At 41.9% G+C, this 26,303-nt stretch overlaps 1 protein-coding gene across 4 annotated transcripts in view; it reads left to right on the top strand.

Annotated features, from left to right (window-relative positions):
• TGFBR3 (transforming growth factor beta receptor 3) overlaps window positions 1-26,303 on the top strand; it is a 205,985-nt gene that overhangs the window by 149,380 nt on the left and 30,302 nt on the right. For 3 of the 4 annotated variants that reach the window (XM_003892184.4, XM_009212807.4, XM_009212811.3), the window contains 9 exons: window positions 2,451-2,634; window positions 7,405-7,573; window positions 9,418-9,565; window positions 15,164-15,353; window positions 17,077-17,414; window positions 17,837-17,989; window positions 19,961-20,101; window positions 20,272-20,430; window positions 24,075-24,374. In XM_003892184.4, coding sequence (XP_003892233.1) covers window positions 2,451-2,634; window positions 7,405-7,573; window positions 9,418-9,565; window positions 15,164-15,353; window positions 17,077-17,414; window positions 17,837-17,989; window positions 19,961-20,101; window positions 20,272-20,430; window positions 24,075-24,374 — 1,782 coding nt within the window. The remainder of the gene's footprint in view (window positions 1-2,450; window positions 2,635-7,404; window positions 7,574-9,417; window positions 9,566-15,163; window positions 15,354-17,076; window positions 17,415-17,836; window positions 17,990-19,960; window positions 20,102-20,271; window positions 20,431-24,074; window positions 24,375-26,303) is intronic. The other variant, XM_009212810.3, reaches the window with a different exon arrangement.

Genomic DNA, 26,303 nt, shown 5'->3' with positions numbered 1-26,303 from the left:
CCTCACAGGTCCGCAGATCAGGTGGAAATAACATCTGAACAATACCTTCTAAAACACCACCTTCTAAAACTCAGCTCTAGCCTTGTCAGGGTCAGGAGAACTGGCAGTCAGGAGGAGAGTGCTGGCTCACTCCTTGCTGAAGCTGAAAATTTCCACTAACCTGCAGTCGGGGACACCTCGCTGCAGCTTTGCTTTCTTCTTATTGGAATGTGCCTGAGGAGTGGCTGTTAACTCCAGTTCCAAATTCCTCAGCCCTGAGTGTATGAAGCTTATTGCTGCTGGCCCGTGAGGAGGACGCTGCCTGGAGGGAGCAGAGGGACTTGTTCCTCCTCCACGAAGCAGCCCCGTCACCAGCTTCATCACGGCATCACTCTTGAATTACTTCAGGACACAATTCGGAGTTGCCGTTGGTATCTTCTGTGTTTGTGCTGTTTGCTTTCTTGCCTCTGGAATGCACCAGTGTGACATCCTGCTTTCCGCTCTGAAAAAAATGTACTCTATGTATAACGCATTTAAAGCCCAGTTGCTGTAGTTTACAGCCACAGCATGAATGAGAAACAAGAAGCAGAACGTCCAGGGTTGCTCGTCTAAACATTCAGAACTGTGCTGGCAGTGGGACAAAGGCCTCTGGACTGTTGTGGGTTTTTGGTGACAGCCTTGATAAAAATGCCTTTTTAGTACAAGTGAAAAGAAAATTTTACTACAGTGCAAAAGTCAAAAAATTAGATAAACGTTGTTGGAAGTTCAGTGTTGATGAGTAGCTAAGCCTCTGAGAAGTTACACTTAGGTGGGCTTGATTATTTTTTGGCAGGAAAATGACGTAGGATTTTTTCCTTACTCAGGCGATGTCAAAACAAGGTCAGAGCTATATGTTCCACACTGGTTTTGTTTATAACTGGCATCAGGACATTCAGAAATGATCATGACTACACTTGACAGCACTGATACGTACTCAGTGTGCAGTCAGTGGTAGCTGTTGTGAGTAGCTATGGTTTACACCCAGTTTATTAGTGATTAATTCAGGGCTTCCACAGACCCTGTGTAATTCTACACAGCTACCACTGACTGCACACTTACTACCTATCAGTGCTGTCAAGTGTAGTCACAATCATTTCTGAATGTCCTGATGCCAGTTATAAACAAAACTAGTATGGAACATGTAGCTCTGTACTATCTGTGTGGCCTGGGCATCAGGATATCTAGAAACTCTTTGGGTGATTCTAGTTTTCAGCTTGCAACATTAGTAGGTCATGGAATCAATTAAGTGCAGTAGTTTTTTTGCCAGCATTTTTAGAAGATACGTTTATATAATTGTATAGAAAATGTTAATGCCTAGCACAGTAGCTGGGTAAATATAATTTTGTGTGTGTTAAAAACACTGCTGTGATAGAACGACTAATAAAATCCCTGCCCTCGACTTGCTTCTTAGTCTTACTTCAGAAACTGCTTGCTTTTCGTTATGAGTAAACGGTTCATGTGAAATTTAATACAAGACATTTATAGTGCTATGACTTGGGAATTTGTGAGCGTTCTTGCCCACATTTTGAGGTTTCACTGTGACATTGAAAAAATCAGTTATTTTATAAATGCTAGCCAATAAAAATGGCATGCCTATTTCACCAGCAACTCAATTTGATTATAGCACAGCAACAAGATGATGATTTTCATCCTTTGGATGTGTTAATTACACGTATACCTTGATATGCTAGGTCAGCAGTGGTCTAAATACATCCAGCAAGAATGAGGTACTTGCATAAATCATCCTGAAAGTTTTATTAGATCAGTTTAACAGCCTCTTGACTTCATTATCTGTGGGAGTTTGGGGGTCTTACAAAATAAACTGTTACAAACATTCATCTCACTGCTATGAAATAGAGCAATGTGATAGAAAGGCTGGCAACCTTTGGCCATTTTTATCTCGGTGCTGAGGAGAACATAAACCAAGATGACTCTCGCTGTGTCCCTATTGTGATGACTCTGTCAGCAGATGCCGCAGCTGTGGAAGACCTGGAAGTTGTGATCAGTTGCTAGCAGGACTTTGGGATCACTTGTCTTGATCCTGAGGCTTTTTAGAAGCCCATGAGAACATTCATCAAGGCTTGCCACTTGACTTGAAATACATTCATTGTAAGATCAGTCTTCAATTTAGATTTCTTGGAAATAGCAGTGATAATTCTTATGATTACTCAATGTGCAGTGCAGTCCATCATCACAAGGTTCTTTTGGAGTTCAGAGGGACATCCTGCTTTGGTAGTTTTGCCGTTGTCTGGGAGGACTAGGCGTGGGATTATTTCTTGAATCAGCTGCTTAAAAACGCTGATCTGCCCGTATAACAAAGGGAAGAGGTTCGATTTACAAATACCCATTAGTTGTCTGAGAAGTGCTTTCTCTAATTATGATTCAGCTCCAGTGACTGCACCATGTTAAATATGCAATTCTGTTTCCTCTAGGTGCCTGAGGGTTCCGTGGTCCAGTTTTCGTCAGGAAACTTCTCCTTGACAGCAGAAACAGAAAAAAGGAACTTCCCCCATGGAAATGAACATCTGTTAAACTGGGCCCGAAAGGAGTATGGAGCAGTTACTTCATTCACCGAACTCAAGATAGCAAGAAACATTTATATTAAAGTGGGGGAAGGTAAATTTTATGTGGCTTCAGTTAATGACTGATTTATGACAGGCAATTGTTTTCTTTTCTGAAACCAGGTGGTTAGGGCAAGGAATCACAGAATTACAGAATGTTGGAACTGGTAGGGACCTGAGGGGTCATTTGGCCCCAGGCCTCTCTGCTGCCCCCCATATTCCCTCCCTTCTTTTTTCTTCCTGGGGAAGCAGGCCTGGTTATGGCCAAGTGAAAAATAGGGAGGAGCATGGGGAGAGAGGAGGAGGTTATTGTGTGGGATTTAGAAGACACCCATGTACAGAAGTCAAGAAGTAAGTGGAGGCGAGACGCTGAGGGCATGGGAAGGAGGTGATGACTGATGGAGTGGAAGAGTTGGCAGAATGGGTCAGCAGGTGGCTTCCTCTTACCTGTCTTCGGCAAACATCTGAAGCCTGTGTCAGTTTGTTGTGCTGAGACATAGGTTACATTTTGGACAACAGCAGAGGAAAAGTATTTAAATGTATTTTTAGTACAAATGACTATTACAAGGACAAATTATTGAAGAAAAGAAGTGTATTTTCTTGATAAGAGATTGCCTACGTAAATTTCCTTGCATTACAGAGGGATAGAAATATCCAGAAACCCAGTTTTGAAAGCCTTTAAAAAAAAAAGAGAGAGAAACCTTCTCTTTCTTCCTCCCTCCTTCCCTCCCTCCCTCCCTTCCTTCCTCAGGGTCTCGCTGTGTCGCCCAGGCTGGAGTGCAGTGGTGCAATCAGTGCTCACTGCAGCCTCAACCTCCAGGGCTCAAGTGATTCTCCTGCCTCAGTTTCCTGAGAAGCTGGGACTACAGGCATATGCCATCACACCTGGCTAATTTTTACATTTTTTTGTAGACACAGGTCTTGCTGTGTTGCCCAGGCTGGTTTCGAACTGCTGACTAAGAGATCCTCCTCCATTGTTCTCTCAAAGTGCTGGGATTACAGGCTTGAGCCACTGCACCTGGCCAGACCTTTCTTTTTTAAATCAGTATTTTCAGTTGAGTATATTTGGACCCCCCATAAGTTACTAGGAAATAGCAGCTCCTGTGAATGGGTCCTTGTTATAGCCAGCTGATTGTGTGAACGCTGTGTTTCAGGTCTTCAGCATCCAGCATTCAGCATCCAGCTGCTTTCTGTTAAATTCTACAGCAGCTGTCACCTCCTCACAGACAGGACAGGGAAGGGTGGGTTAGTGAACACTTGATCCCAGCTCTTGTTTGGATCTGGGCTGCTTTAAAGTGTGTGAGAGACAGAGGCAGGAACAGTGGACACGGACGTCGAAGAGGATGCTACATGCAGAAGCCATTTCAGGGGCCTTCACATGCACCCCACTTAACCCCACAGTAATCCCAGGAGGAAGACGTCATTTCCACCATTTTACAGAGGGCTTAGTGAAGGGCCAAGTGAACCTGCTCACATCCAAGTTACTAGCAAGTGGCAAAGCCAGAACCCAAACCCACGCTTCCTGACTCTTGAGTTTAACGCTTGTTGCCTGAGCTGTACTTTAAGTCCTAGCCAAGTAAGCATAACTCAGAAAGGAAAGTGGTCCACCTGGATGAACATCCTTGTTTAGTTGAGGCAGAGAGGAGGGGGCTTAGATGAAGGTTAGGCTCAAAAAGTCTAAGTTTGTTTCTGTGCTCTCATGATAGGTAGCTAATAACAGAGGTCAAATCCCACTGAGACAAAATGAAAAATCTCTTTTAATAAAGACTCTCAGCCCTGGCCAGTGGGCCGCGTTTCTGAAGCAGAATTCTAGTAGCATGAAAGAATGTTGATTACCCCTTGGAATTTGTTAGAATAAGAAAATTTGTTATAATAACATTTAGAATGTTGGACTGTGTTCTCTCGGCAGTAGTACATGAGCTTCTTTCTAAGCACAGCAGTCACTTGCCCTGAGAGCCACGGGTTGTCACTTAATTGGTTAAGCCTGTGCACGCTAGGTAGGGGAAGCCAACTTAAAGGACCTGCTGTCTGGTGCAGTAAAAACTGGTTAACTCCTTGGTAACACGTTCGGAACCCCTGAAACTTGACTCCAGCCACCAGTTGAGTATAAGTCACTGGGCCATGCCATGGAGAGAGCAGCAGTAGGGAAAGGAGGTTCCTTGGTGAGGTCAGTGGACCACAAAGTGATAACGTTTATCACCACGGCTCAGACTCTACTGCGCAAGCCTCATCCCCCACTTCCCAGAATCCAACCTGGCTCTACCTTTCTTGTACCCAGGGATCGCAGGCCGTGAGGCCTGATTGCTCTAACCCAAGCGGTTCTCAGAGTGTGGTTTCTGTCCCAGCAGCATCCACATCACTTGGGGACTTGATAGAAATGCCAGTTCTCAGGCCCAACCCAGACCAACTGAATCAGAAACTCTGGGGGTGGGACCTAGCAGTCAGTGTTTCATTCAGCCCTCCAGGAGATCTGATGCTTGCTGACGTTTAGGAACTGCTCTCATCTATATACCCAGAATGGAAGAATTTAAGAGTTTTGCTCTTATCCCAGTTGGTCTTGCTGCGAGGCTTCAAGCAACACTGACTTACCACCAGAGCCTTAGTTTCCGCAGAGGAAAATGAGATGTTTGCATTAACCCCCAGGTTCATTCCTGCTCTCAGAGTGTATCCTTCTGTGTCTCAAAGTCATTTGTCAATCTTTTCCTAAAATACAAATAAGCATGTGACTCCCCCTGCCCCCAAACTTGCCAGGCTTCTACCCGGGAATTCCCCTTTGTGGTTTCCTTTCTACTTGGCACTCGGTGTAAGTTTTGATGCCAGGTATTTGTAAAGTCATTGGGGAGCGGGGGAGAAACCACACATAACAAAAGTGGTCAGCTTATTCAACTTAGTGACAATGGCATCTGGGACTAGAGCCCTTAATAACGTCAACTTTTGAACAATTAGACCTTTCCTAGTGGCTTCACATGAGTGAATATTTTGTTATTTGTCTCAAATCTCACATCATTGTTTGTTAATTCAGGAAACCTATACCATATGCCCACTATGTGCCAGATACAAACCAGGCGCACCTATGAACTGGATATGCCGGCCACAATCCCAGGAGGGCCCTAGTCTCTTGAGTTCCAGACTGGCCTGTCCCTAGCCCATAGACACTCTTTCTTAATTAAATTTCAACCTTGCCATTCCAATATCATTTTCCATCCTGTGATGTGGGGGAGGCATCCGCAGGGCTGCAGCTGCACGGTGTGCATACCTCATCTGCTCATCTGGCAAAACCCTCAGCAGATGTGGAAGGAGGCTGCTCTAACGGCAGTCAGTGGAGCCTTGAGCTTTTCCCTCTGAGGGGGAGGGGAATTAGAGGAGACTGCAGAGGGCAAACCCAATGCTGTCTTGCAACGAGCCCACAAGCAGAGGCTTTGGTCCCCTTTGTTCTGGGGTGGTGCTGGGGGTGCTGTGGTGACCAGAGCCATGATGCCCCAGTGTGTGCTGCAGACCTGAGCACAAGGGAGATTGCACAAGTTGGGAGGGGGAGGGACAGTATCAACCCAGTCTTGGGACCCCCTGGTTTGATTCCTTACTCCAGAGTGAGACTTCCATGTGGATTTGAACCCTGGCATCCTGTCCTCAAAATGGAAAAGGCAGAAGTCTGTTTTATAATAGTGCCAGGCCTCTGATTAATTATCCCTTCTGAAAAAAGCATGCTACACCTAGAACTTCCTTGACACTGGTCCCAGCTGTCACACTGCCAGCAGTTTCTTTCAAGTTCTGTTGAAACATTTAAGCCCGTGGATGGAAATCCCATCAGCCGCCGTGCTGTGTAAATGGCATGTGCCGTTGGGGGAGTGTCTTCAGATTCTGGTGCTTACATCACTTTCCTGGGTAGAGGTGGTGAGCAACTCTCAGCACAGTGAGATAATGTTTGCGAAAGCACTTTGTAAACTGTAAAGTGCCATATAAACTTGAGTGGTCTGTGTTCAGATTGTGAGAAAGAGTGAAAGTCTGCCTTCTTTGTTTCCCCCAAACTCCTACCTTTCATCTTCAGAGTATGAAGTGCTGTGAGGAATACATATGAGGGAAAGATTAATTCTACATGGGGCGTCGGAGGATTAATTAGATGGTTGCCTCTCCTGATAATTGAAATAACAAATAATCCAAGGAGGAGTGTATTTGGGGATAGAATGGATTGAATGTTAAATATGCTGACCATAAAATACCTAAGTATTGGATTTTTAGGTAGGAGATGCTTGGTAGACAGATGACAGTATAAGTTGACTGCTCAGAACAGGAGTCATGATCCAGGTACAGGTTGAAACCATGGGAGTGATTGAGATCACCTAGGAAAAGAATGAGATAGAAAGGGGATTGAGGAAGGAGCTGAGAAGTTCTTAGCCTTGGTTTATATTGGAATCAACTACAGAGCTCTTCAAAAAAGAAAGCTGCCTAGGCCACCGCTGGGTGTTCTGAATCAGATTCTCGGGGATGGGGTCTAAACAGATTCTGAGCAGAGGAGGAACCAGTGGAAGAGATGTGAAAGATAGGTCAGAGGAAATGGACAAGGACAGGAAGTATCACAGAGAACAAGTGAGGAGAGGATTTAGCCAAAAGAGGCCCTAGTTGGGGGCTAGTCAATAGCAGGTCACTGGTGACCATAACAGGATGCATTTCAGGGCGGTGGTTGAGGAGTTCACAGACAAAGGCCCATCCTTTGAGCTCGTGGTTCCCTGTGTCTGCCATTTGCTCAGTTTTACTGTCACCCTCCTTCCTTTGAATCTGGTTATCAAGTAGCTCAGTGGTTTGACAGATTGTCCTGTGCCTCTTTCAGATCAAGTGTTCCCTCCGAAGTGCAACATAGGGAAGAATTTTCTCTCACTCAATTACCTTGCTGAGTACCTTCAGCCCAAAGCAGCAGAAGGGTGTGTGATGTCCAGCCAGCCCCAGAATGAGGAAGTACACATCATCGAGCTAATCACCCCCAACTCTAACCCCTACAGGTAAGCGAGTCTAAGTGTGTGAGTGTGAGAAGAGATGAAAGTAAAGATCTTCCTTGACTTGAGGCAGGGAGAGGTGCAGCCCATCCTACACAGGAGGGAAGGGAGCCGCTGATGCTTCACGCAGGAGGGAAGGGAGCCATTGATGCTTCAGGTGTGTTTCGTCAGATGTGTTTCACAGAAGCTTTGAAGAAGAGAGTAAAGGCACCGGTGGTATATTTTATATTTTGCATCTGTCCCTAGATCCCAGATATTTCATATGAATTCCTGAAACCTGTTCTGAACTTGTGGGTGTTAATTACAGGACACAGTCACTCTTGCTCCGTCTTTATCACCTCTGACTAAGGTTATCCCTGATAGAAAAATTACAAAATATACCCTATTAATATAATTATCATCTTAGTAACCTTCTGGTTTTAATAAAGCTCTGTTTATGGTGTCCTCAGAGCACTTAGGCACTCAGAGCTGTTTGCTTTAAATCTCTGTGTGTGTGTGTGCACACACGTGTGTGCTGGAGTGGCCCTCCATGGTGACATACCAAAGAGCCATTCGATAGAGCTTGCCTCTCCCTTATGTGCTTGGTGTGTGTGTGTGTGTGTGTGTGTGTGTGTATGCTGGAGTGGCCCTTCATAGTGACATACCAAAGAGCCATTTGATAGAACTTGCCTCTCCCTTTTGCGCTTGTTCTCCCTCTCAGCTTCCTACCACTGGACTGGAAATTCGACCCTCCCTATCAAGAATAATTAGGGAATTTAAAAAAAAGAAAAAGGAGAAAAAGTAGGTTCTTTTCCCACATTAGCCTGCATTTTACCCTCCTTCCTTTGAATCTGGACTAGTGACTTAAAATTTTAAATTTATATTGTAGAGGGATTTTGAGGTTAAAATTCTAATCAGTGTTTGACTTTAAAAGTGTGTAAGCTACAGATCAGTTTTGGTAAGATTCCACTCTGTCCACTTGAAGAATTTTGTGGAAAGTGAAAAGGGAATGGGAGTAGGAGCAGTCTGGTGAATGTGCTTCGATGTCAGGCCTGAGGCTTCATTGGCGTATACCATCCTTTTTATGATTTACAAGTGTGTAAAGCTGAGATGGAAAGAAAGACTGTTCCCTTAAATTCAGAACGACAGGGATGTTATTGTTTAGTAAAAAATTCTCTTTTATACGAATTCTTAGAAGTTTGGGTTGTGTTCATCAATTTTCCAGTAATCACTTGGTTGACCATCTGTTTTCTTTATTTTAATAACCTTATATCCAGAAGTTTGGGAAAGTAAATGCAGATATGATTCTGTAGCAATTGTTAATGACTTAAGCAAACCTTATATAAATCAAGAAATTCTTTAGCCTTTTGTCTCTTATTTTACTCTGAAGTTTCCTAATTTTTTTTTTTTACCACCATGCTTCCCTTCTCCCCACACCACCTTCCCACAACTCACCAAACTGCCACCTACTTCGGTTTTGAAGGAATTTGAGCATATAGCCAAATGGGAATCCTGTACATCAAAGGTGTTAAAGGTTGAAAAGGCAACAATACTGCTTCAAAAGTAAACTCTTCTGGTTCGTTCAAGTCCATTTCAAACAGTGGCTGCATTAAGTAACCACCTCTTTTCCACCAAAGAAGAGAAAAACTTTAGTGACTAATTATCAGCAAGCATATGTTTCTATTGTTATGTAAAACAATTTTGTTATGTGTGCAATAACAATCTGTTTTGCACATGTCATTGGCCTGGGATCAACTCCAGCTTTTTAATCAACTGGCCAGACACTAGAAACATGAAGACTTGGAAGAGGGGAGATAGTTGCAACTTTCTGGCATGTAGGTCTTAACTTTGCCTTTGTTTTCCATTCACAGTGCTTTCCAGGTGGATATAACAATTGATATAAGACCTTCTCAAGAGAATCTTGAGGTGATCAAAAATCTCATCCTGATCTTGAAGTGCAAAAAGTCTGTCAACTGGGTGATCAAATCTTTTGATGTTAAGGGAAGCCTGAAAATTATTGTAAGTTGGTTGAGTATGTCTTTTGTTTTGTTTAGATGACAGCAATTTAAGCTGTACTTATATGTGTTATTTTTAGAGTTTCTCCCTCTTTGGACTCTCTAAGCTTTGTCAATTATTTTTCACTTTGCAAAATAGGATGCTCCTATAAAATAGGTGTGGTCGTTAAAACATGGCCTCGGGTTAAGACAGACCCAGGTCTGAGTCCAGGTAATCCCACTGTGACCTTTGGCAAGTCCCCTAACCTCTCTGAACCCCCGCTTCCTCACTTGTGAAATTCCTGAAATACATTAGTATGCTTTCCACTAATAGTAAGTGTTAAGTAATGAACACAATTGAGCCTTCATAATGAGCGTCCCACAAGGACCTCAGTGTCACAGTTCCGAATATCAGCTTTTATTACGGAATTAGGTACTTAGAGAAAGTATGGGAAATTAGGCTGATGCCAGCTCACATCGTTGACTTTTCTTTTTGAGTTAAATATGAAATATTGGCATGGCTTTTTGCTTGCTTCCAACTCCTAAGTGTGAAACACTGATAGAAGAATCACAGTAACTGTGAAGTCAGTGAAATCATGTTGGACAAATCTACTCCAGCTTGTTCCCAAGGCCCTCTATGTAATAGAGATGTACACGCAAGGCTTAGCCCATTGGCATGATGGGCAAACAGCAGCTGGTTTCCTCAAAAGTTGAATGTTGAAACTCGGTAAAGTAAATCTTATCTCAAATATACTTAGGCAATAACTATTTGACTGAATTATTGAAAGTTAAAGAAAAATCCTCCTCCCTGTTTTTTAAGAAGATAATTATCTCTTTAGTATCTCTTTTGTGGGCTCAAATTTTTATGCATCGTCTTTAAATTTTTTTTGGCCAATTTCTCTTTTAGTACCTGCACTGAATAAGTTGAAGTGGGTTTTATGTTTTCAGTATTTTGAGAGAGGGATGCCCTTGGTTTTGGTATTATTCATTCATTCGTGGCACCTTCCATGTGATACCACAGTAAGCAAAGCCAACAGTTCCCTTGGCAACGTCAGGTAAAAGCACTCACCAGAGGCAGCAGGCAAAACCACTAGCACACATATTTTAATTTTAAAGTAATCGTTTCTGGTTCCCGTGGGTTGTTTTTTTTTTTTTTTTTTAAACTTTGCTAGGACCCCATTGAGCCATCATATGTAATGGTGATACATTAATTTGTTGTCAAACCCAAAGCCTAGCCATGATCTGAAGTCAGAGATGTTTTGATTGCCTTCTCTGGCATGGCATGAGGGGTGTTGGTGACCTGGGCTGTCTGCTGCTTTTGCTGCCTGGCACACCGGCCAAATGTTTTTAATTTCAGAATAACAAAAACAGGAAAGGGAATCATGCTTTGAAAGGCAAAAACATACGGTACATTTTAATTCCCTGCTGGAGTTCTTGTGTAAATATTCTTTCAGCCTTGACCCTTCAATGGCTCTTTCTCTCCCTGAGTATGTGTGCGTGGCCCATGACAGTCCTGGAGTTCACTTTGAATGTCCCCATCTCTCATATGAATCAGAAAGGCTAGAAATGAGATTGCTCATCCCAGTGCAAGATCTGTTTATGTTCCTCTCCTTGGCTGTACTCTTGTTCCAGGCCAATTTTGGACAATGCATGACAACATTACTAAACAATTAGGTAATGTTTCATGATGTTCTTTTTTATTCTCCCAACCAGTTGATGTTTTGTGATTTTCTAATTCCCTGTTTCAGATGTGAATTCTGACTGTGCTGTGACGGAAAGGCAATCCCACTGTGACCTCCTACAAAAGTTTAAATTAGTGTTTAGAAAGGGGGCAGTGGTTTATAGAAACCTTGTTTCTAGTTGTTTCCTTTAGAGACAGCATAGTGGAATGGAAAGAATCTTGACTTCGTGCCAGACAGGGCTAGATTTAAATCCCATCTCCAATGATTACTACTCCTAGTAGATATTGTGCAGTCTAACTGATGAACACTGAGTCTGTTTGGTCATCTGTGAAATGGGTATGATGATAGTACTCACCTTGAGTTTGTGGTTCATTAGCTGAGTTCATTTGTTTGTTCATTTATTCGCCAAGTACTTGTTAAGGGCCTGTAGGATATTTCATCTAAAGCACTGGACACAGGGCCTGCACATGTAAGTTCTCAGCTACATGTGTTGCTTCTGTGAGTCTTAGGTTCTCCTTCTCTAACAGGAATAGTAATGCCTGTCTCCTTATATTATGGAAGAGAAATAAAATAATACATGCCTAGCAGCGTGCCTGCCATAGAAAGGGGGTTCATCTTCCTTCCATAAATAACTCTTTCAGGTGTCTATAGGAACAATTAAGGCACTTCTCCAAATAAGGTGAAAAGAAAGAAAAAAGTCTACTAAGGGAGTTGTAAGGAGCCTGATGGAGTAATTTAAAGAAGAGCACCATTAAACATGGATGTCTCATGCATGTGTGTGTCGGGGGTGGGGCATAGGCAGAATGTGCCCTCCAGATGACGAAATGGTCAAAAGAGGTGCAAAGAGCCAGGCAGTGGGCAAGAATGGGAACACTGGAGGTGTCTACATTGCCTTGTCCAGCTCTGGCTCTTTTCTCAGGTCCTCTGTGGACTATGCATAATCACTTTTATGGTAGGAAGAACCTCTAAAACATAAAAGAATAGATGGAGGAAACGTGTTAGAGGTTTCCTCTTATGTTATTTCATGTGGCCTCAGAACTTCAGGGTTGATGATTGGCAGCTTGTTCCTAAAGAAGACATTTTTTAAAATCCCAGTGGGCATATGCACTACGCTTTCTGGCCATTCCTTTCCCTAGTCCTCCCTCCCCTATGCCATCAGTTCAGATGCAAATATGGGGGGGTGTGGAGGCACTTAGACTCAACTCCTCATCTTTCATGAAGATATGGCTGGAAAAGATGGTGGTGGTTTTTGGAGACCCCCTTGTACACCTGCATTTGGAGTAGCTCCACTAAAGCTGGAAAAAGCCTAGGGACTTCCAGAGGTACAATGTGAGAATTTGCTCAAAGCTGGGAACCACCAGCTTGTCTGCCATTGTCCCAAGCCTTGCTGCTTTACAAATGTGTAGATAGATGTCGAGTCTTTTAAGTTCCCAGACATAATCAAAATGACATGTATTGACAGCTCCTAGATTTAATGTGGAAAGGTGCAAACAGCTCATTCCACATTGGTGCAAAAGGACAGGTGGCAGTTATGATGATAGTGTTCTGGAAATATGATACTTTCTCAGTTGTCCAACAACATGAAAGACTAGGGCAGATGAGAGCAAGCAGTATTGTTTAGGCCAATTGTGATTCCAGCCAATCAAAATGACATGTAGCTCTGAAAGGCTGGAAGAAACTGTACCTAAAAAACTACTGTTTGACTAAATGAATAAAAACTTCTAAGAATAAATTGAATCTTTCATTATCTTATTTTAGCCTCTTGCTTCCCTCCCTCCGTCCCTGCGTCCCTCCCTCCCTCCCTCCCTCCCTCCCTTCCTCCCTCCCTTCCTTCCTTCCTTCCTTCCTTTCTTCCTTCCTTCTTTCCATCCTTTTTTGTTTCTTTCCTCCCTAGCCCTTTACCCTAAGGAGATTTTTTCTGAATTGGAGTAAGAGCTAAAATATTCTGAATCTATTAAACTGAGTTTACAAATGACTGCAGAAGTTGGTTAAAGTTCTGTCTGGTTCCTTTGCTTGTAGTATTTGTGACTGGTGAGTCTGGCAGTATTCCCACACATAAGCACTTTAGGTAATAGAAAAATATACTGAATGAGATCCTTTAAGCTTTGAGTTGAAATATATGTGGCTTTAGCCAATATCCCACAACCACATAGGCCAAGGGAACTTAGAGCCTGTGAATCTTTTAGGGTTTTACAGTGGGAAAGGATTAATATTTAGTCATGTTAGGGGCAAACAGAATGGGAAACAAATGAGGAATTTAGGAAAAATGCTGCATGCATGCAGGAGAAAATCACTGGGCATGGAAATTAAAGTGATTTTTATACAGCATGAAAATGGTGTAATCTGCATGCTGGAAGGGCTTTCCAGCCCTGTTGGTGCAGTTGTTGAAAATATGGTGCCTTCCCTTTGGGGTCCCCTCTGCAGCATTCAGCTTTCTCACCCTCTGATGAGAGCACTGCCACAGGAGTCAGCAGTTGATGTATAAATTTACCTTCCATGTCCTTGTTGAATAACCTGGTTGAGTAGAGTCCATTTATATCCTTTCCCAGAAATATTTCTATCATTTTTATTTTGTAATTGATTATCCAGTGAAAGCTAATCTTTTTTTTTTTTTTTTTTTTTTTTTAAAGGCAGGGTCTTACTCTGTCACCCAGGCTAGAGTGCAGTGGCATGACCATAGCACACTGCAACCTCTAACTTACGGGCTCAGGTGATCCTCCCACCTCAGCCCGCTGAGTAGCTGGGACTGCAGGAAAATGCCACCATGCCTGGCTAATTTTAAAATTTTTGTAGAGATGGGATCTTACTGTGTTACGCAGGTTGGTCTCAAACTCTTGGGCTCAAGCAATCCTTCCTCCTCAGCCTCCCCAAATGCTAGGATTATAGGTGTGAGCTATTGCACCTATCTCTGAAAGCTAATCTTAAGACCTACTTGTATTACTGGATAAAATAGTGATACTTAAGGGGAGAGTAACGTAAATTAATTAATATTTAGAATAGAAGATGTAAGTATATTTGATTCATAGAATTGGCAAATGAATACAATTACAGAATTGCTCATTGATCATACATTTTAGATGAAATATAAACATTGGTTGTTTTACCATGTGGAATTTAATAGTTTATATAGATGGGATAGTCTCCACACTGAAGTACAGTCTTGAGCATATATGTTTCAGTCAGTGAGGGACCACATATACGACAGTGGTCTTACCAGATTGTAATATCATATTTTTACTGTACCTTTTCTATGTTTAGATGCACAAATACCGACCATTGTGTTACTACTGCCTACAGTATTCAGTGCAGTAACATGCTGTGCCGGTTTGTAGCCTAGGAGCAATAGGCTGTACCATATAGCCTAGGTAGGTAGTAGGCTGTACCATGTAGGTTTGTGTAAGTACACTCTATGATGTTCACACAATGACTAAATCACCTAATGATGCATTTCTCAGAACATATCTCCATTGTTAAGTGGGTGTAACTGACTGCTTTCATTGAAATCTAGGGGAATAGGAAGTGGAAGCATGGAAATTTGAGGGCAATATAACATGTCTGTCTGTATTCTTCATATGTCATTTTAAGTAAAAAGGGAAAGCTTATTATACATATTTACTGTGTGTGGTAATCATTTAAACATTAGACTAACTGTATAGTTATAGCTAGGTATACTTACTATGTAACTACTTACATGTCACTGGATGATTTTTTTATCAGCATAGGCAATACAAATAGTATGATCAAGCAGCATGCGTAGATGTCATCTGCTATTAAAGGTTTTTCACATCATCGTTCTTAGCCCAAAGAAAATAGGGGTCAAAAGAATAAATAATTCACTCATACACAATATAGAATCTACTTATTTCAGATATTTAATTTTTATTATCTAAAATACTGTTTAATTTTAGACTCATGAGTGAATTTTTTTGCTATATCTTCAGGCTCCTAACAGTATTGGCTTTGGAAAAGAGAGTGAAAGATCTATGACAATGACCAAATCAATAAGAGATGACATTCCTTCAACCCAAGGGAATCTGGTGAAGTGGGCTTTGGACAATGGCTATAGTCCAATAACTTCATACACAATGGCTCCTGTGGCTAATAGATTTCATCTTCGGCTTGAAAATCATGGTAAGTTAGAATTTTTTTAAGTTATATAAAAAATATCCTCCAAATGAAGCTTTTCCAGTGAGGAACTGTCATTTCAGCTTATATGTTGCTGTTTTTCTCTTGCACATTTTAATAATTTGACTACTTTTTATCAGAAGGCTTAAAATTACCTAGAAAGAGATTTTGAGGAAACTGTAATACAGATTTTCAGTGACATAGAGTTGAATGCATATTCAGAGAACTTTGTTATAGGTTATCTTCAGTGTGACTACATTAGGTTCTTCTCTCTGAGGCACCTAATGGCCACTTATGGCTGAGAATACAGAAGAGTTAAGACTGCAGGAAAGAAGTTCATGGTCAAAGGCTGTATCTTTTAGGAAAATAGTCACGAGGACTCATACTTGGGCATTCATACCCAGAGGGAAGGCAGGAGTTACTATCCCAGTTGGATGGGGTGGAAAGCCGAGGCTCAACAAATTCTTGAGGTTTTCCGGAGTCTTATAGCTAGCATGACTTGGAAGCCTAGTTTTCTGATCCCTAGACCTGTTCCTCAGCTCATGGTACCGCCACTGAGTGAAATGCCAATAGAATAAAGATGAGGAGTACAGGTTCAAGCCCCAGCTCTACCATTTAGTCACTGTTTGGGGAGAAGTCGCTTCACCTCTGAGCCACATATTTTTCTTCAGTAATAAGGGGAAAATAATAGGACTGACCTTACAGGGTTGTTGTGAAGGTTTTTGTGAAAGTACAGATTAAAAACCCTACAAAGCTATGACTTATTTTAGACCCTTACAGCTCTAGCGTCCTTTCCAAAGAATACTATTAAAGGAGAGATAATGTCCAACTGTCATCTTCACTTCCAGCTTCCACTGAGATGGATTTGACCTCAAGTATACATCAGTTGGCCTTAGATAGTAGATATAAAGAAAACTGGGGAAATTATTATTTTAATTGTTAGAAATATGAAAAAATATTGATTATTGATTATATGGAAATACATCTCTCCCTTTGAAGGAATGAATGTGTCTACGCAGCTCTTTCTTAACTTTCAAGGGAATACATTCTAAAAGGCCAAGGTGCCCAGATACCTGTTAAAATTTAGCTGTCAAAAAGAAGGTGGCGAAGTAATTTTCACATACCAATATTGTTTCAAGAGATCCTTACAGAAACTATTCAAAAGAATCTCTTGATTCAAGGAAAGTATTTTAGTGGCATTTGAGTGGAATAATATTGCACCATGTAACTTACTCAAATCACAGATTTTTCTAGCTTGGACAGCCTTAGAAACTGTCTCCTCCATTGGCTCTCAGCCTTAGGTGCACATTGCAGTTACACATGGGGAGCTTAAAACATGTCAATGATTGGGTACCACCCCAGAGAGTCTGAGTTTAAATTGTTTGGGGTACAACCTGGGCATAGGAATATTTTTTAAAGCTCCCAAGTGATTTTCATGTGTAGCCAAAGTTAAGAACCACTAATCATTTCCAACTGCTTAATTTAAAAAATTGGAAAAGCAAATTTGAGGCACAGAGAAGCAAGCCGCTTGCCCAAAGCCACTGAGCTAGTTAGAGAGAACAGCAGGACTAGAATTCAGGCTTCCAGACTTCTAATGACTTTTATACATTGCTTATTAAAAGTCATTTTACACCTGCCCATTCTATGCTAATTCCTCCTGTTCTGCCTGTAATAATGTTGGTGGTGGCCTGGCATCAAACACTGATGATGTTTTGCCTTCTGTCACCAGCAGAGGAGATGGGAGATGAGGAAGTCCACACTATTCCTCCTGAGCTGCGGATCCTGCTGGACCCTGGTGCCCTGCCTGCCCTGCAGAACCCACCCATCCAGGGAGGGGGAGGCCAAAATGGAGGCCTTCCCTTTCCTTTCCCAGATATTTCCAGGAGAGTCTGGAATGAAGAGGGAGAAGATGGGCTCCCTAGGCCAAAGGACCCTGTCATTCCCAGCATACAGCTGTTTCCTGGTCTCAGAGAGCCAGAAGAGGTGCAAGGGAGCGTGGATATTGCCCTGTCTGTCAAATGTGACAATGAGAAGATGATCGTGGCTGTAGAAAAAGATTCTTTTCAGGTCAGTGCAGCTGCTTACAGGAGGGAAGAGAGGCCACCTCCTTTCCCATCTGGCCCCAGTCTGCATCTGTAATTTCTCCCTATCTCTTTCATTTTTGAACTCCAGAGGCTTGATACTGTTTTCTCAGTTGGATGGGCCTACTTCCCCTTGGCTGCGATTCTCACCCGGTTCCTGTTGTTCTCAGTGACGGGGGGGTTCCAGATCCACGTGTGTCAATATTTTGCTATTGAATTGCCAAGGCCAACAGATATTACCCTTGGGCTGTTGAGAGGTGGGCAGCTGGGAAGAGATATGTGGGGAAGGGAACGATGCAGGCCTCTTGTTGCCTGTCCTTGGAAGACCAGGCAGTTGTCAATTGTGTCAGTTATGCAACAGAACAGCCTGTGGGCCTCCGACTATGTCTTCGGTGGTTGTTGTTTTAGGCCAGTGGCTACTCGGGGATGGACGTCACCCTGCTGGATCCTACCTGCAAGGCCAAGATGAATGGCACACACTTTGTTTTGGAGTCTCCCCTGAATGGCTGTGGTACGCGGCCCCGGTGGTCAGCCCTCGATGGTGTGGTCTACTATAACTCTGTGAGTGTTTTCCAGAACAAAGCTTTGCCCTTTGCCAGAGCCTGGCTGTGTGCTCCCTGAAAATTAGACTTAACGTTTCTTTGAAGATGAAGAGGGTTTTTACCCCAGGCCTGAACAAAGCCAAGTGTCAGTTCTCAGCAAAATGGATGTACTTTGACCCTGAACTCATTTCAGAAGAACTTTAAAGTGCTGATTTTGCATTTTGGGTTTTACTTTTAATGTTAAAAATAAGGCTCAGAGATCCTTGTGTCCACCTTTGACACAGGGTGGGTTGGGGTGGGGAGGTGGTGTCTTCTTAGTGCCATATCCAGCTTTGACATGGGGTGGCTGAGCTGTGGCTGCTAGTTTGACCCAATCCAGAGAAGAGAGGCTAGCAATCTGGTGCTCTGGTCAGCGCAGTTCCTGTGAGAAATGGCTCTCCCATGAGCCCAAGTATATTGTTCCTCAGAGAATCTTAGATTGTTGGAGCCGCAAAGAACCTAAGATGAGCTTATTCAGCTTCATTTCACCAGGTGAGGAAACTGAACTCCAAGAAGTTAAAAAGACTTGCTTTTTTAAACTCCAGGGATGGGCTCATGGCAGAGCCAGGACGACTGAATCCAACTTCCTGACCTCTCGTCCACTAATCTTTCCTAGACACCAGGCTAGGCCCTGCTAATCTCCTTTTGTTACTCAAATCATTACTTTATTAACATATGACCTCCTGATAATTACAGCATGAATTTTCTTTCAGTTATCCAGTGTCTACAGATATAATGAATGTCATATAATACTGAAATACTTGATTATGGCATTTTAAAACTGTGGTCCAAGTTAACACCAACGAGTGGCTACAGTAATATGTCCGTTAAGTTAAAAAAAAAAAAAAAGTGCCAGTTGCTTCAGGAGAGAAAGGCATGTAATGATCCCTTAAAGTTCCTTTTCTTTCTCACATATTTTTCTTTTCTTTATTATGATCTTCGAGTTTAGCAATATCCTAGATGCTTCCTTTAATTGGCGTCAGTACTTTCTTTGGAGCACCTGGTACAGAGAGAAAGGCAGTTTTTTGTTTTTTGGTTTTTTTCTTCCCATCCTACTCTCTTCGGGGACTATTTTAGCTGTTCTCACCAATTGTAATTGTAGTAATTTTCAGACTTACTATATATTTCTATTTTGTAGCATGTTCAGAATCCAAGCATGTGAAGCAAGAGAAATTAGGATTTCATTTATGGAGTCACAACCCTTGGGTGAATTTTCTCATCCTATTTAGAAATAATCCAGGAATCATACTTTCAACCTATGTCAAGATAGATTCCTGGAATATATCTGCAGGTGGATAGTGAAAAAGATGGAGAAAAAAGATTCCTGGAATAAAACATATTCTTTTCCACATCCATACACCATAGAGAAGGATTTCTTAGGGAAGAAATGAGCAAAAGTTAGAGGGGTACGAGAGCACAGCAATGAAGAGAAGATGTGCTCCATAGTAAACGTTAGGTCCTTCGCTGCTGACTTCTACCAAACTTTCTACAACTCTTAAAGGATATATATAACGAAGCTCCTTGTATTCACCAACTTAGTACGTCTTAGAGTTTTTAACATAAAGACTCTTAAGGGGAAGCCCCTTCTCACGGTATAGGCAAGCCTCTTGACAACTCCATTCAACTCCATTCTAGTATCTAGTGTTTTCCCATCATTTGAAGTCATTCGTCATTATTCAATATGGTTACAACATAAATATTTATTTTTCACAAGACAATACAAATACTAGTTTAGCTTTTAACTTGAACCTGCATTGGGCTTCTCCTTATTCTTCATCACTTTGAAGATAAAATTCGAAAAAGCTTGGAGGTTATTTATTTTATTTTTTTGTGTTAAAGTCAGATTTTCAATTTGCATCAGAATCATTACATGAGTGTTTGTGTGAGGCAGAACCAAATGCACATGGTTTGGCGTTTTTATAACACTGGCTGTGCTTTCTTTGCCTTTTAGATTGTGATACAGGTTCCAGCCCTTGGGGACAGTAGTGGTTGGCCAGATGGTTATGAAGATCTGGAGTCAGGTGATAATGGATTTCCGGGAGATGTGGATGAAGGAGATGCTTCCCTGTTCACCCGACCCGAAATTGTGGTGGTACGTGTTTGTTATCAGCAGGGGGTTTGTGGAAAATGCTGTCTATTCTGTTTTTAGTTAGGGACTATCTGAAAATAAAATCAGATGTTAAAGGCTAAAGCTCATGAAGCTACAGGGCCTTCATCCTTCATGTGACTGTCATTAATCTTCCTGTGGATTGTTTTTTCCAGTTTAACTGCAGCCTGCAGCAGGTGAGGAACCCCAGCAGCTTCCAGGAACAGCCCCATGGAAACATCACCTTCAACATGGAGCTTTACAACACTGACCTCTTTTTGGTGCCCTCCCAGGGGGTCTTCTCTGTGGCAGAGAATGGACACGTTTATGTTGAGGTGAGACCTGAAAGTTAGCCTTGAGCTTTTAGGTTAGCGCTGAGCTGTAGTTCCTTAGTCATCAGCTAAAATACCCTGTACAGACCTCTTCCTATCCTGCCTCACAGACCTTCACCAGGTCTGATGTGGGCTTGGCTCAGAGAACACTTCCAGGTTGACTTCTGACCAAAGCAGGAAATTTCAAGATGTAATACATTATGCTAAGTGAAGACAGTGTTTTGTAGACGAACGTTTAAAAAAAAAAAAAAAAAAATTAGCAAGTGTGAATTCTACTGGTAAAGCCCTGTCCTTTGCTTTTGGAACAGTCGTTTAGTAGTTGCGGTGTTAGAGTTAACCATGGAATATTTCAAAACCACCTCATATGTTATCTTTTTTTTTTTTTTTTCCCTGCACAGTCCCCTTGGCTCCCAGCATGGCAGCCAAATCCCTGTGGGTCCCTGCCGCCACTGAAACTGACTTGTTATCTTTTGAATTGCCCTCACTTTTAAGTGAAATGCTATGTGCTCTTATAACTCATGAAAAATTTTTTTCTAGATCATGATCTAAGTATCTGTATACACTTATTAAAACTATTTCCTATATATAATGTTAATAATCATTTGCAGCCTAAATCTGGAATCTGGAGTGACTACAGAATATTAGGCAGTCGTGGTAATAATGAAATAACAACATCTAACATTTACTGCAGATTTATTATGTGCCAAACATAGTTGTAAGTATTGCAGCGGTTACTTACTCTTTAGAGCCATCCTATGAGGGAGGCTAATAATACTTCATTTTATGGATGAGAAAATTGAGGCACAAATTTGTCTGAGGCCACACAGCTGGTACTAGTGGAGTTCAGATTCAGTGCTCATAGGCCGCCTGACTCCAGAGCTCTGACCGTTCTTTGCTGGATACGACTATCACTTATCTCCAAAGTGCCATTTGAAAGGGGAGAAAACATAACGTCTTATCAGTGCAAACATCCAGGTTCAGAGATTGGATTCTAGAAAAGATAAATGTCCTTATGGCACCAGGATGTCTATTGTTTCTTGTGCCCTGGGTACAAACTTTCATGTTTCAACCTTAGTGTTTCCAGTGGGCATATCATCTGTTGATCTTATGGGAAGGTCCTCATCTAATGAGCTGGTTTTGGTGCTGAGCTGTAAGCTCAGCTTCATAGTGGGAGGGGTGAGAAGCTTAAAGGGTCAAAGCGGGATACTTCCGCATGTTAAAAGTGACTTTGGTGCACGTGTTTCTGTTTTGGAAAGACATATAACTCTCACATTTGCACTGACTCTGGGACAGAGCCTGCTGGTGCTAGATGTTGTTTTCCTTGATCATATGGATTCGGCCCCTCCCCCATTCTGAGAGTTCTCTTTCTTTGAGCACACCTTCTTTCTCCATTGGGGAAAATATACTGCCTTCTACATGCTCTTCCTAAGCCAAGATGGCTGTTTTTCTCTTGCTTTTCTGGCTGTATAGTTCACATGGGCAGTTGGTCAACAGCTCTCTTGTGCTGTGGATTTCAGGGGTGCTGCATAACTGCAGATTGTTCTTTTCCAAGTCTATGCCTGGCTTTGCTCATTTATGCTAATCAGTGGTCAGTCTTCCTCCTGTACCTTACCCTGGATATTTTGGGTTTTTTCCCCCATCCCTCAAATGCTGGCTTACTTGAAAAGTGTTATTGGTAGGTTTTTTTTTTTTTTTCCCCATTCTTGTTTTCCCATTTATGCCTTTTCATATATCACCTATATTTCTCATAGTTTCTCCTCTATTCCCTCTACACCATGCAGTCCCTTTCATAATCCAAGTTAACAGTGTTGCCATCTGTTCATTGGTCATCTCAGGTGACTGTTGGTCACATAATGGCAGTTTTCTTTTGATTCATTTGTGTTGAGGAATTTCCAAACCCAATTGTTAATAACCTAAAATTTTAAATCTAGAATACTACTACTACTAATAGGTAGCATTTATTGATGCTCTGGGAGCTGTGTTGTTTGCATGTAACTTTTACTTTGCTAATTTTCACAATTATGATATCTCGTGGGTATTCATGTTCTCATTCTGTAAGTGAGGAAACTGAGTCTCAGTGCCCAGCATGTGAGCAGGAGAGCATGTGGTTTTTATGAGCTCGTCTCACTGCAAAGCCTGTAGTCCTTCTCCTACTCACTTCTGGTCTAAAAGTAAAATCTTTTTTAGTAAAAGATTTGCTGATAATTTATATATATAAATTATGTATGTAAAAATATATTTAAAAATAATATATATATTTTCCCTCTGCTACAAAGCCACTACATACTTTCCTTTGAGATTAGAGAAAAGATTTGCTGTCCCTGTGTTACACATTTTGGCATGTGGGTTCTGAGTTCATGTTAAAGGGCAGTTTTTAGTAATAGCACATATGTAATTTGCCACCTTTCCAAGATAGAGTATCTTGTTTTTCAGAAGTATTGCAAAAATACTGAAGTGTTAGTATTTACACTTCCTCTTAGCATCCTCTTCATTAGCATCTTCATTGTTGAGTGTCCTGCAGTTCACCGCCAGGTAGGAACCTTTCACAGCAGTGCTGTGGATTCAAAGCCCCATGTGATGTCAGGGGTTTCCCCCTGGGTAGCTCAGCGCGGAATGTCTGTTTCTATCTCCGTGCTTTTGAAATGATTCTGGGGCTGCTGGTCTATGGATAAGGACTTAGCTGTTTCTACAAGTGTTGAAGTTTATTTTGATCCTAAATTTAGTCAAAGAATGAGGCATAGCAGGGAGGGGCAGTTCATGCAGTGATCCACGTGTCACCAAATGGAGAATCTAGTCTGGTCTGGGGATTTTAGCTAAGTTTAGGATAGTTGAGGTTTGAATTCTGTTTACACTTGGCTAAACATTACTTCCTGTTTCTAAAGAAAAGAACCTTAACAAAATTTGGACGTAGCCCATACAAATGTTTTCAAAGGGGGAAGTATAAATGAGTCGGAAACGTTTCCAGATTAGATTTCCCCTAAACTACCCCTGGGCTTGTGGAGTGAAGGGGGAGTACTTGGCAAGGCTGATTTGGATCTGCCAGCAGCTGGGACACTTTACCAGGCCCATGATGGCCTCCAGGTTGCACCGTCGCTGATACCCGGCACCGGAGCCAGCTCTGCCTTCTCACCAGTGAAGCAGGACTCTCATCAGGCTTACTCTGACTTTTTGCAGTTTAGAAGCTCAGTCTTCCTGCCTAGGTTAAGTAGATTTGGCCACTGAACTCTATTTTTTGGTCAATTTTTAAAAAGAGCTTAGCTTGTAAGTGTTGTACTATTAAAGCATTAGGGACTCTGCCTATTGGTGTTTTATTTACTTTGGAAAATCCACTTTAAATGCAAAATACGCTTTTATTTGTAGCTCTCCGGGAGGTGGAAGAGACTTACTCATCTTGTATTTGAATCTAACGGACTAACATTTGAACGAAATAATTCACTGTCACCATCCATATCAAATTGAAATGGAAAATATCTTTTTCTTTCAACGTTTGTGTGTGTTACTTCTGTAATGAGAAGGAAGGCTATACATATGGTATGAAGATAAAGCAGCGTGTCATCTGAAGGGCTGTGTTGGCATATGGTCCTTGTGCCTAAAGTGGAAGTGAGATGCTAACTCATTTCCTAATTCATCGTTCTGTCCTCTCGTAGGTATCTGTTACTAAGGCTGAACAAGAACTGGGATTTGCCATCCAAACGTGCTTTATCTCTCCATATTCGAACCCTGATAGGATGTCTCATTACACCATTATTGAGAACATTTGTCCTAAAGATGAATCTGTGAAATTCTACAGTCCCAGGAGAGTGCACTTTCCTATCCCGCAAGCCGACATGGATAAGAAGCGATTCAGCTTTGTCTTCAAGCCTGTCTTCAATACCTCACTGCTCTTTCTACAGTGTGAGCTGACGCTGTGTACCAAGACAGAGAAGCACCCCCAGAAGTTGCCTAAGGTTTGTGGGCCTTCATCCATTCGGATGGTTATTTTGGCATTTTTAGGTGAGGCAGAAAAGTTTAATCCCAAGGTCTTGCAGGTTGAGGTTTTTTGTTTTGGAACTGCCCAACTGAAGTATTAAAGTCAGTATTAGCAGGGAACTGTGAGTTTTATGGAGTCTTAGATAATAAATCCTGACAGCATGATTTTCTTTTTTCCATGCGAGCTACTTAGTAGTACCTTACGAGTGATAAATCAAGACTGTTTTCCATGGAGGGAGAGGTCTGGCTTTATCTTTGCTTTTCAGATAGTTTGCAGTGCCAAAGATACAGCAAGCCGAAAGGACAAGTTCATTGTGAGAACTAATTTTTCCAGGTCCTGCTGAGACTGGCATTGTAATTGTTTTTTAACCTTTTCTGTGTGAATTATAAGGTTGACTTGTCTCAGGGAGACTTTTAGGGGAAACTAACAAATATTTTAGCTTTTCTCAGTTTCATACCAGTTCATCATATTTGCCTCCTGTCACTCTCCAGATTGAATGGTCTGTTGCCATAACAAAAAGCAGAACCATTTGACCTTGGTGGAATGCCTATGATAGGGGAGATGTGCAAGATTAATGATGATACCCATTAGGTTGGCCTTGTATATGAAATGTATCTTCTGCCATAGTTTTGTTTCTGTGATCTGCCATAATTATGTATAATTTCATACATGCATTTATTCTGTGGCTATCTCACACAGAGTAAACTGATTTCCAATTCTTTCATAGTCATATATCAATGTCTAAAAGGCTAAGAATCAAGCAGTATTATTAATAATGTATGTATGGAATTTTTCTCATTTAACTCACAAATTGTAAGTCTTAGGTATGGAGGTGGGAGGAAAAACTATCATTTCCAAATAGATTACAATTGATCTGAATTCCTTGCATCATTATATTTACCCTGGGCATCCTTTTCTCTGATAATACCCAAGAGAATTTCGTTTGCATATGAAAATAGAGCAGATACGATCATAATCACTGAGGAGCACATATACAGTGATTTAGACTGTATTCCTCAGTTTGCTTTTGCGGCAGTGATGCCTTAGCCTTGTGAGCATTCACCATCAGGGTTGGGGCTTAGTGGACAGTGGTAGAGAGCCATGGGGAGCTTCGTGTATGGCTATGGGACCAGCTGCTTCCTGTGGGCAGAAGGGTAACGTTTAAGGGTTAGAGGTCTTGGAGGGGAGGGCTAGCAGTTACCAGGGATCTTTACTGTGGCTTTGGCTGTTACTTCTCTCTGACCTGGCCTGGAACAGCCCAGCTTCATGTGTGTTAATCTGGGAAAATTAATCCTAAAATTTTCTTCCAGAACACTCTTAAGGAGAGTTCTAAACCTCAGGGGATGACATGATGGGGTATAACCCTAAACCTTCAGTCACCCTTTAGCCCCAAGATAAGATAACATGGAAAGAGCCTGGGATTGAGAAGGAGGGTCTGCTGCCACCAATGGGACTTTAAGTCAGTCCCTGGACCCCTCAGAGTCTGTATTTATAAAACTGTTATAATCATACCTGGCTTCCCTCCTCAGTAGAGGAGGTACAATGACAGCCCACCCTTTATCCATCAGAGGCTTGGATGAGCTGTTACCACTGTCTTCCTGTTTGCTGCTTATAGGTAATATTTTCACATTTCTATTATTTTCTGAGTGTTTTCTGTGACAATAGAGAGAGCCAAAGCATCTTCTAGGAAGAGGTGTCAGAGATTGTTGAGACCAACCCTGCCCTTTGCTGATGAAACCGAGACCCAGAGAGTACAGTGTCTTGCCCAGGGTCACAGACCACTGAGTTAAATGTAGAATCATAGACTCTTGCTTAACTGAAGAGCTCAGTAGGAAAGTAACAGTAAACTAAAACAGGAAAACAAAATGCAAATCTTGTCAATCATCATGCCCCTCCACAGAAAATA

Source organism: Papio anubis, chromosome 1 (assembly GCF_008728515.1).
Source record: "Papio anubis isolate 15944 chromosome 1, Panubis1.0, whole genome shotgun sequence".
Classification (NCBI taxonomy): Eukaryota; Metazoa; Chordata; class Mammalia; order Primates; family Cercopithecidae; genus Papio; species Papio anubis.
This window is presented reverse-complemented; position numbering and strand designations above follow the sequence as displayed.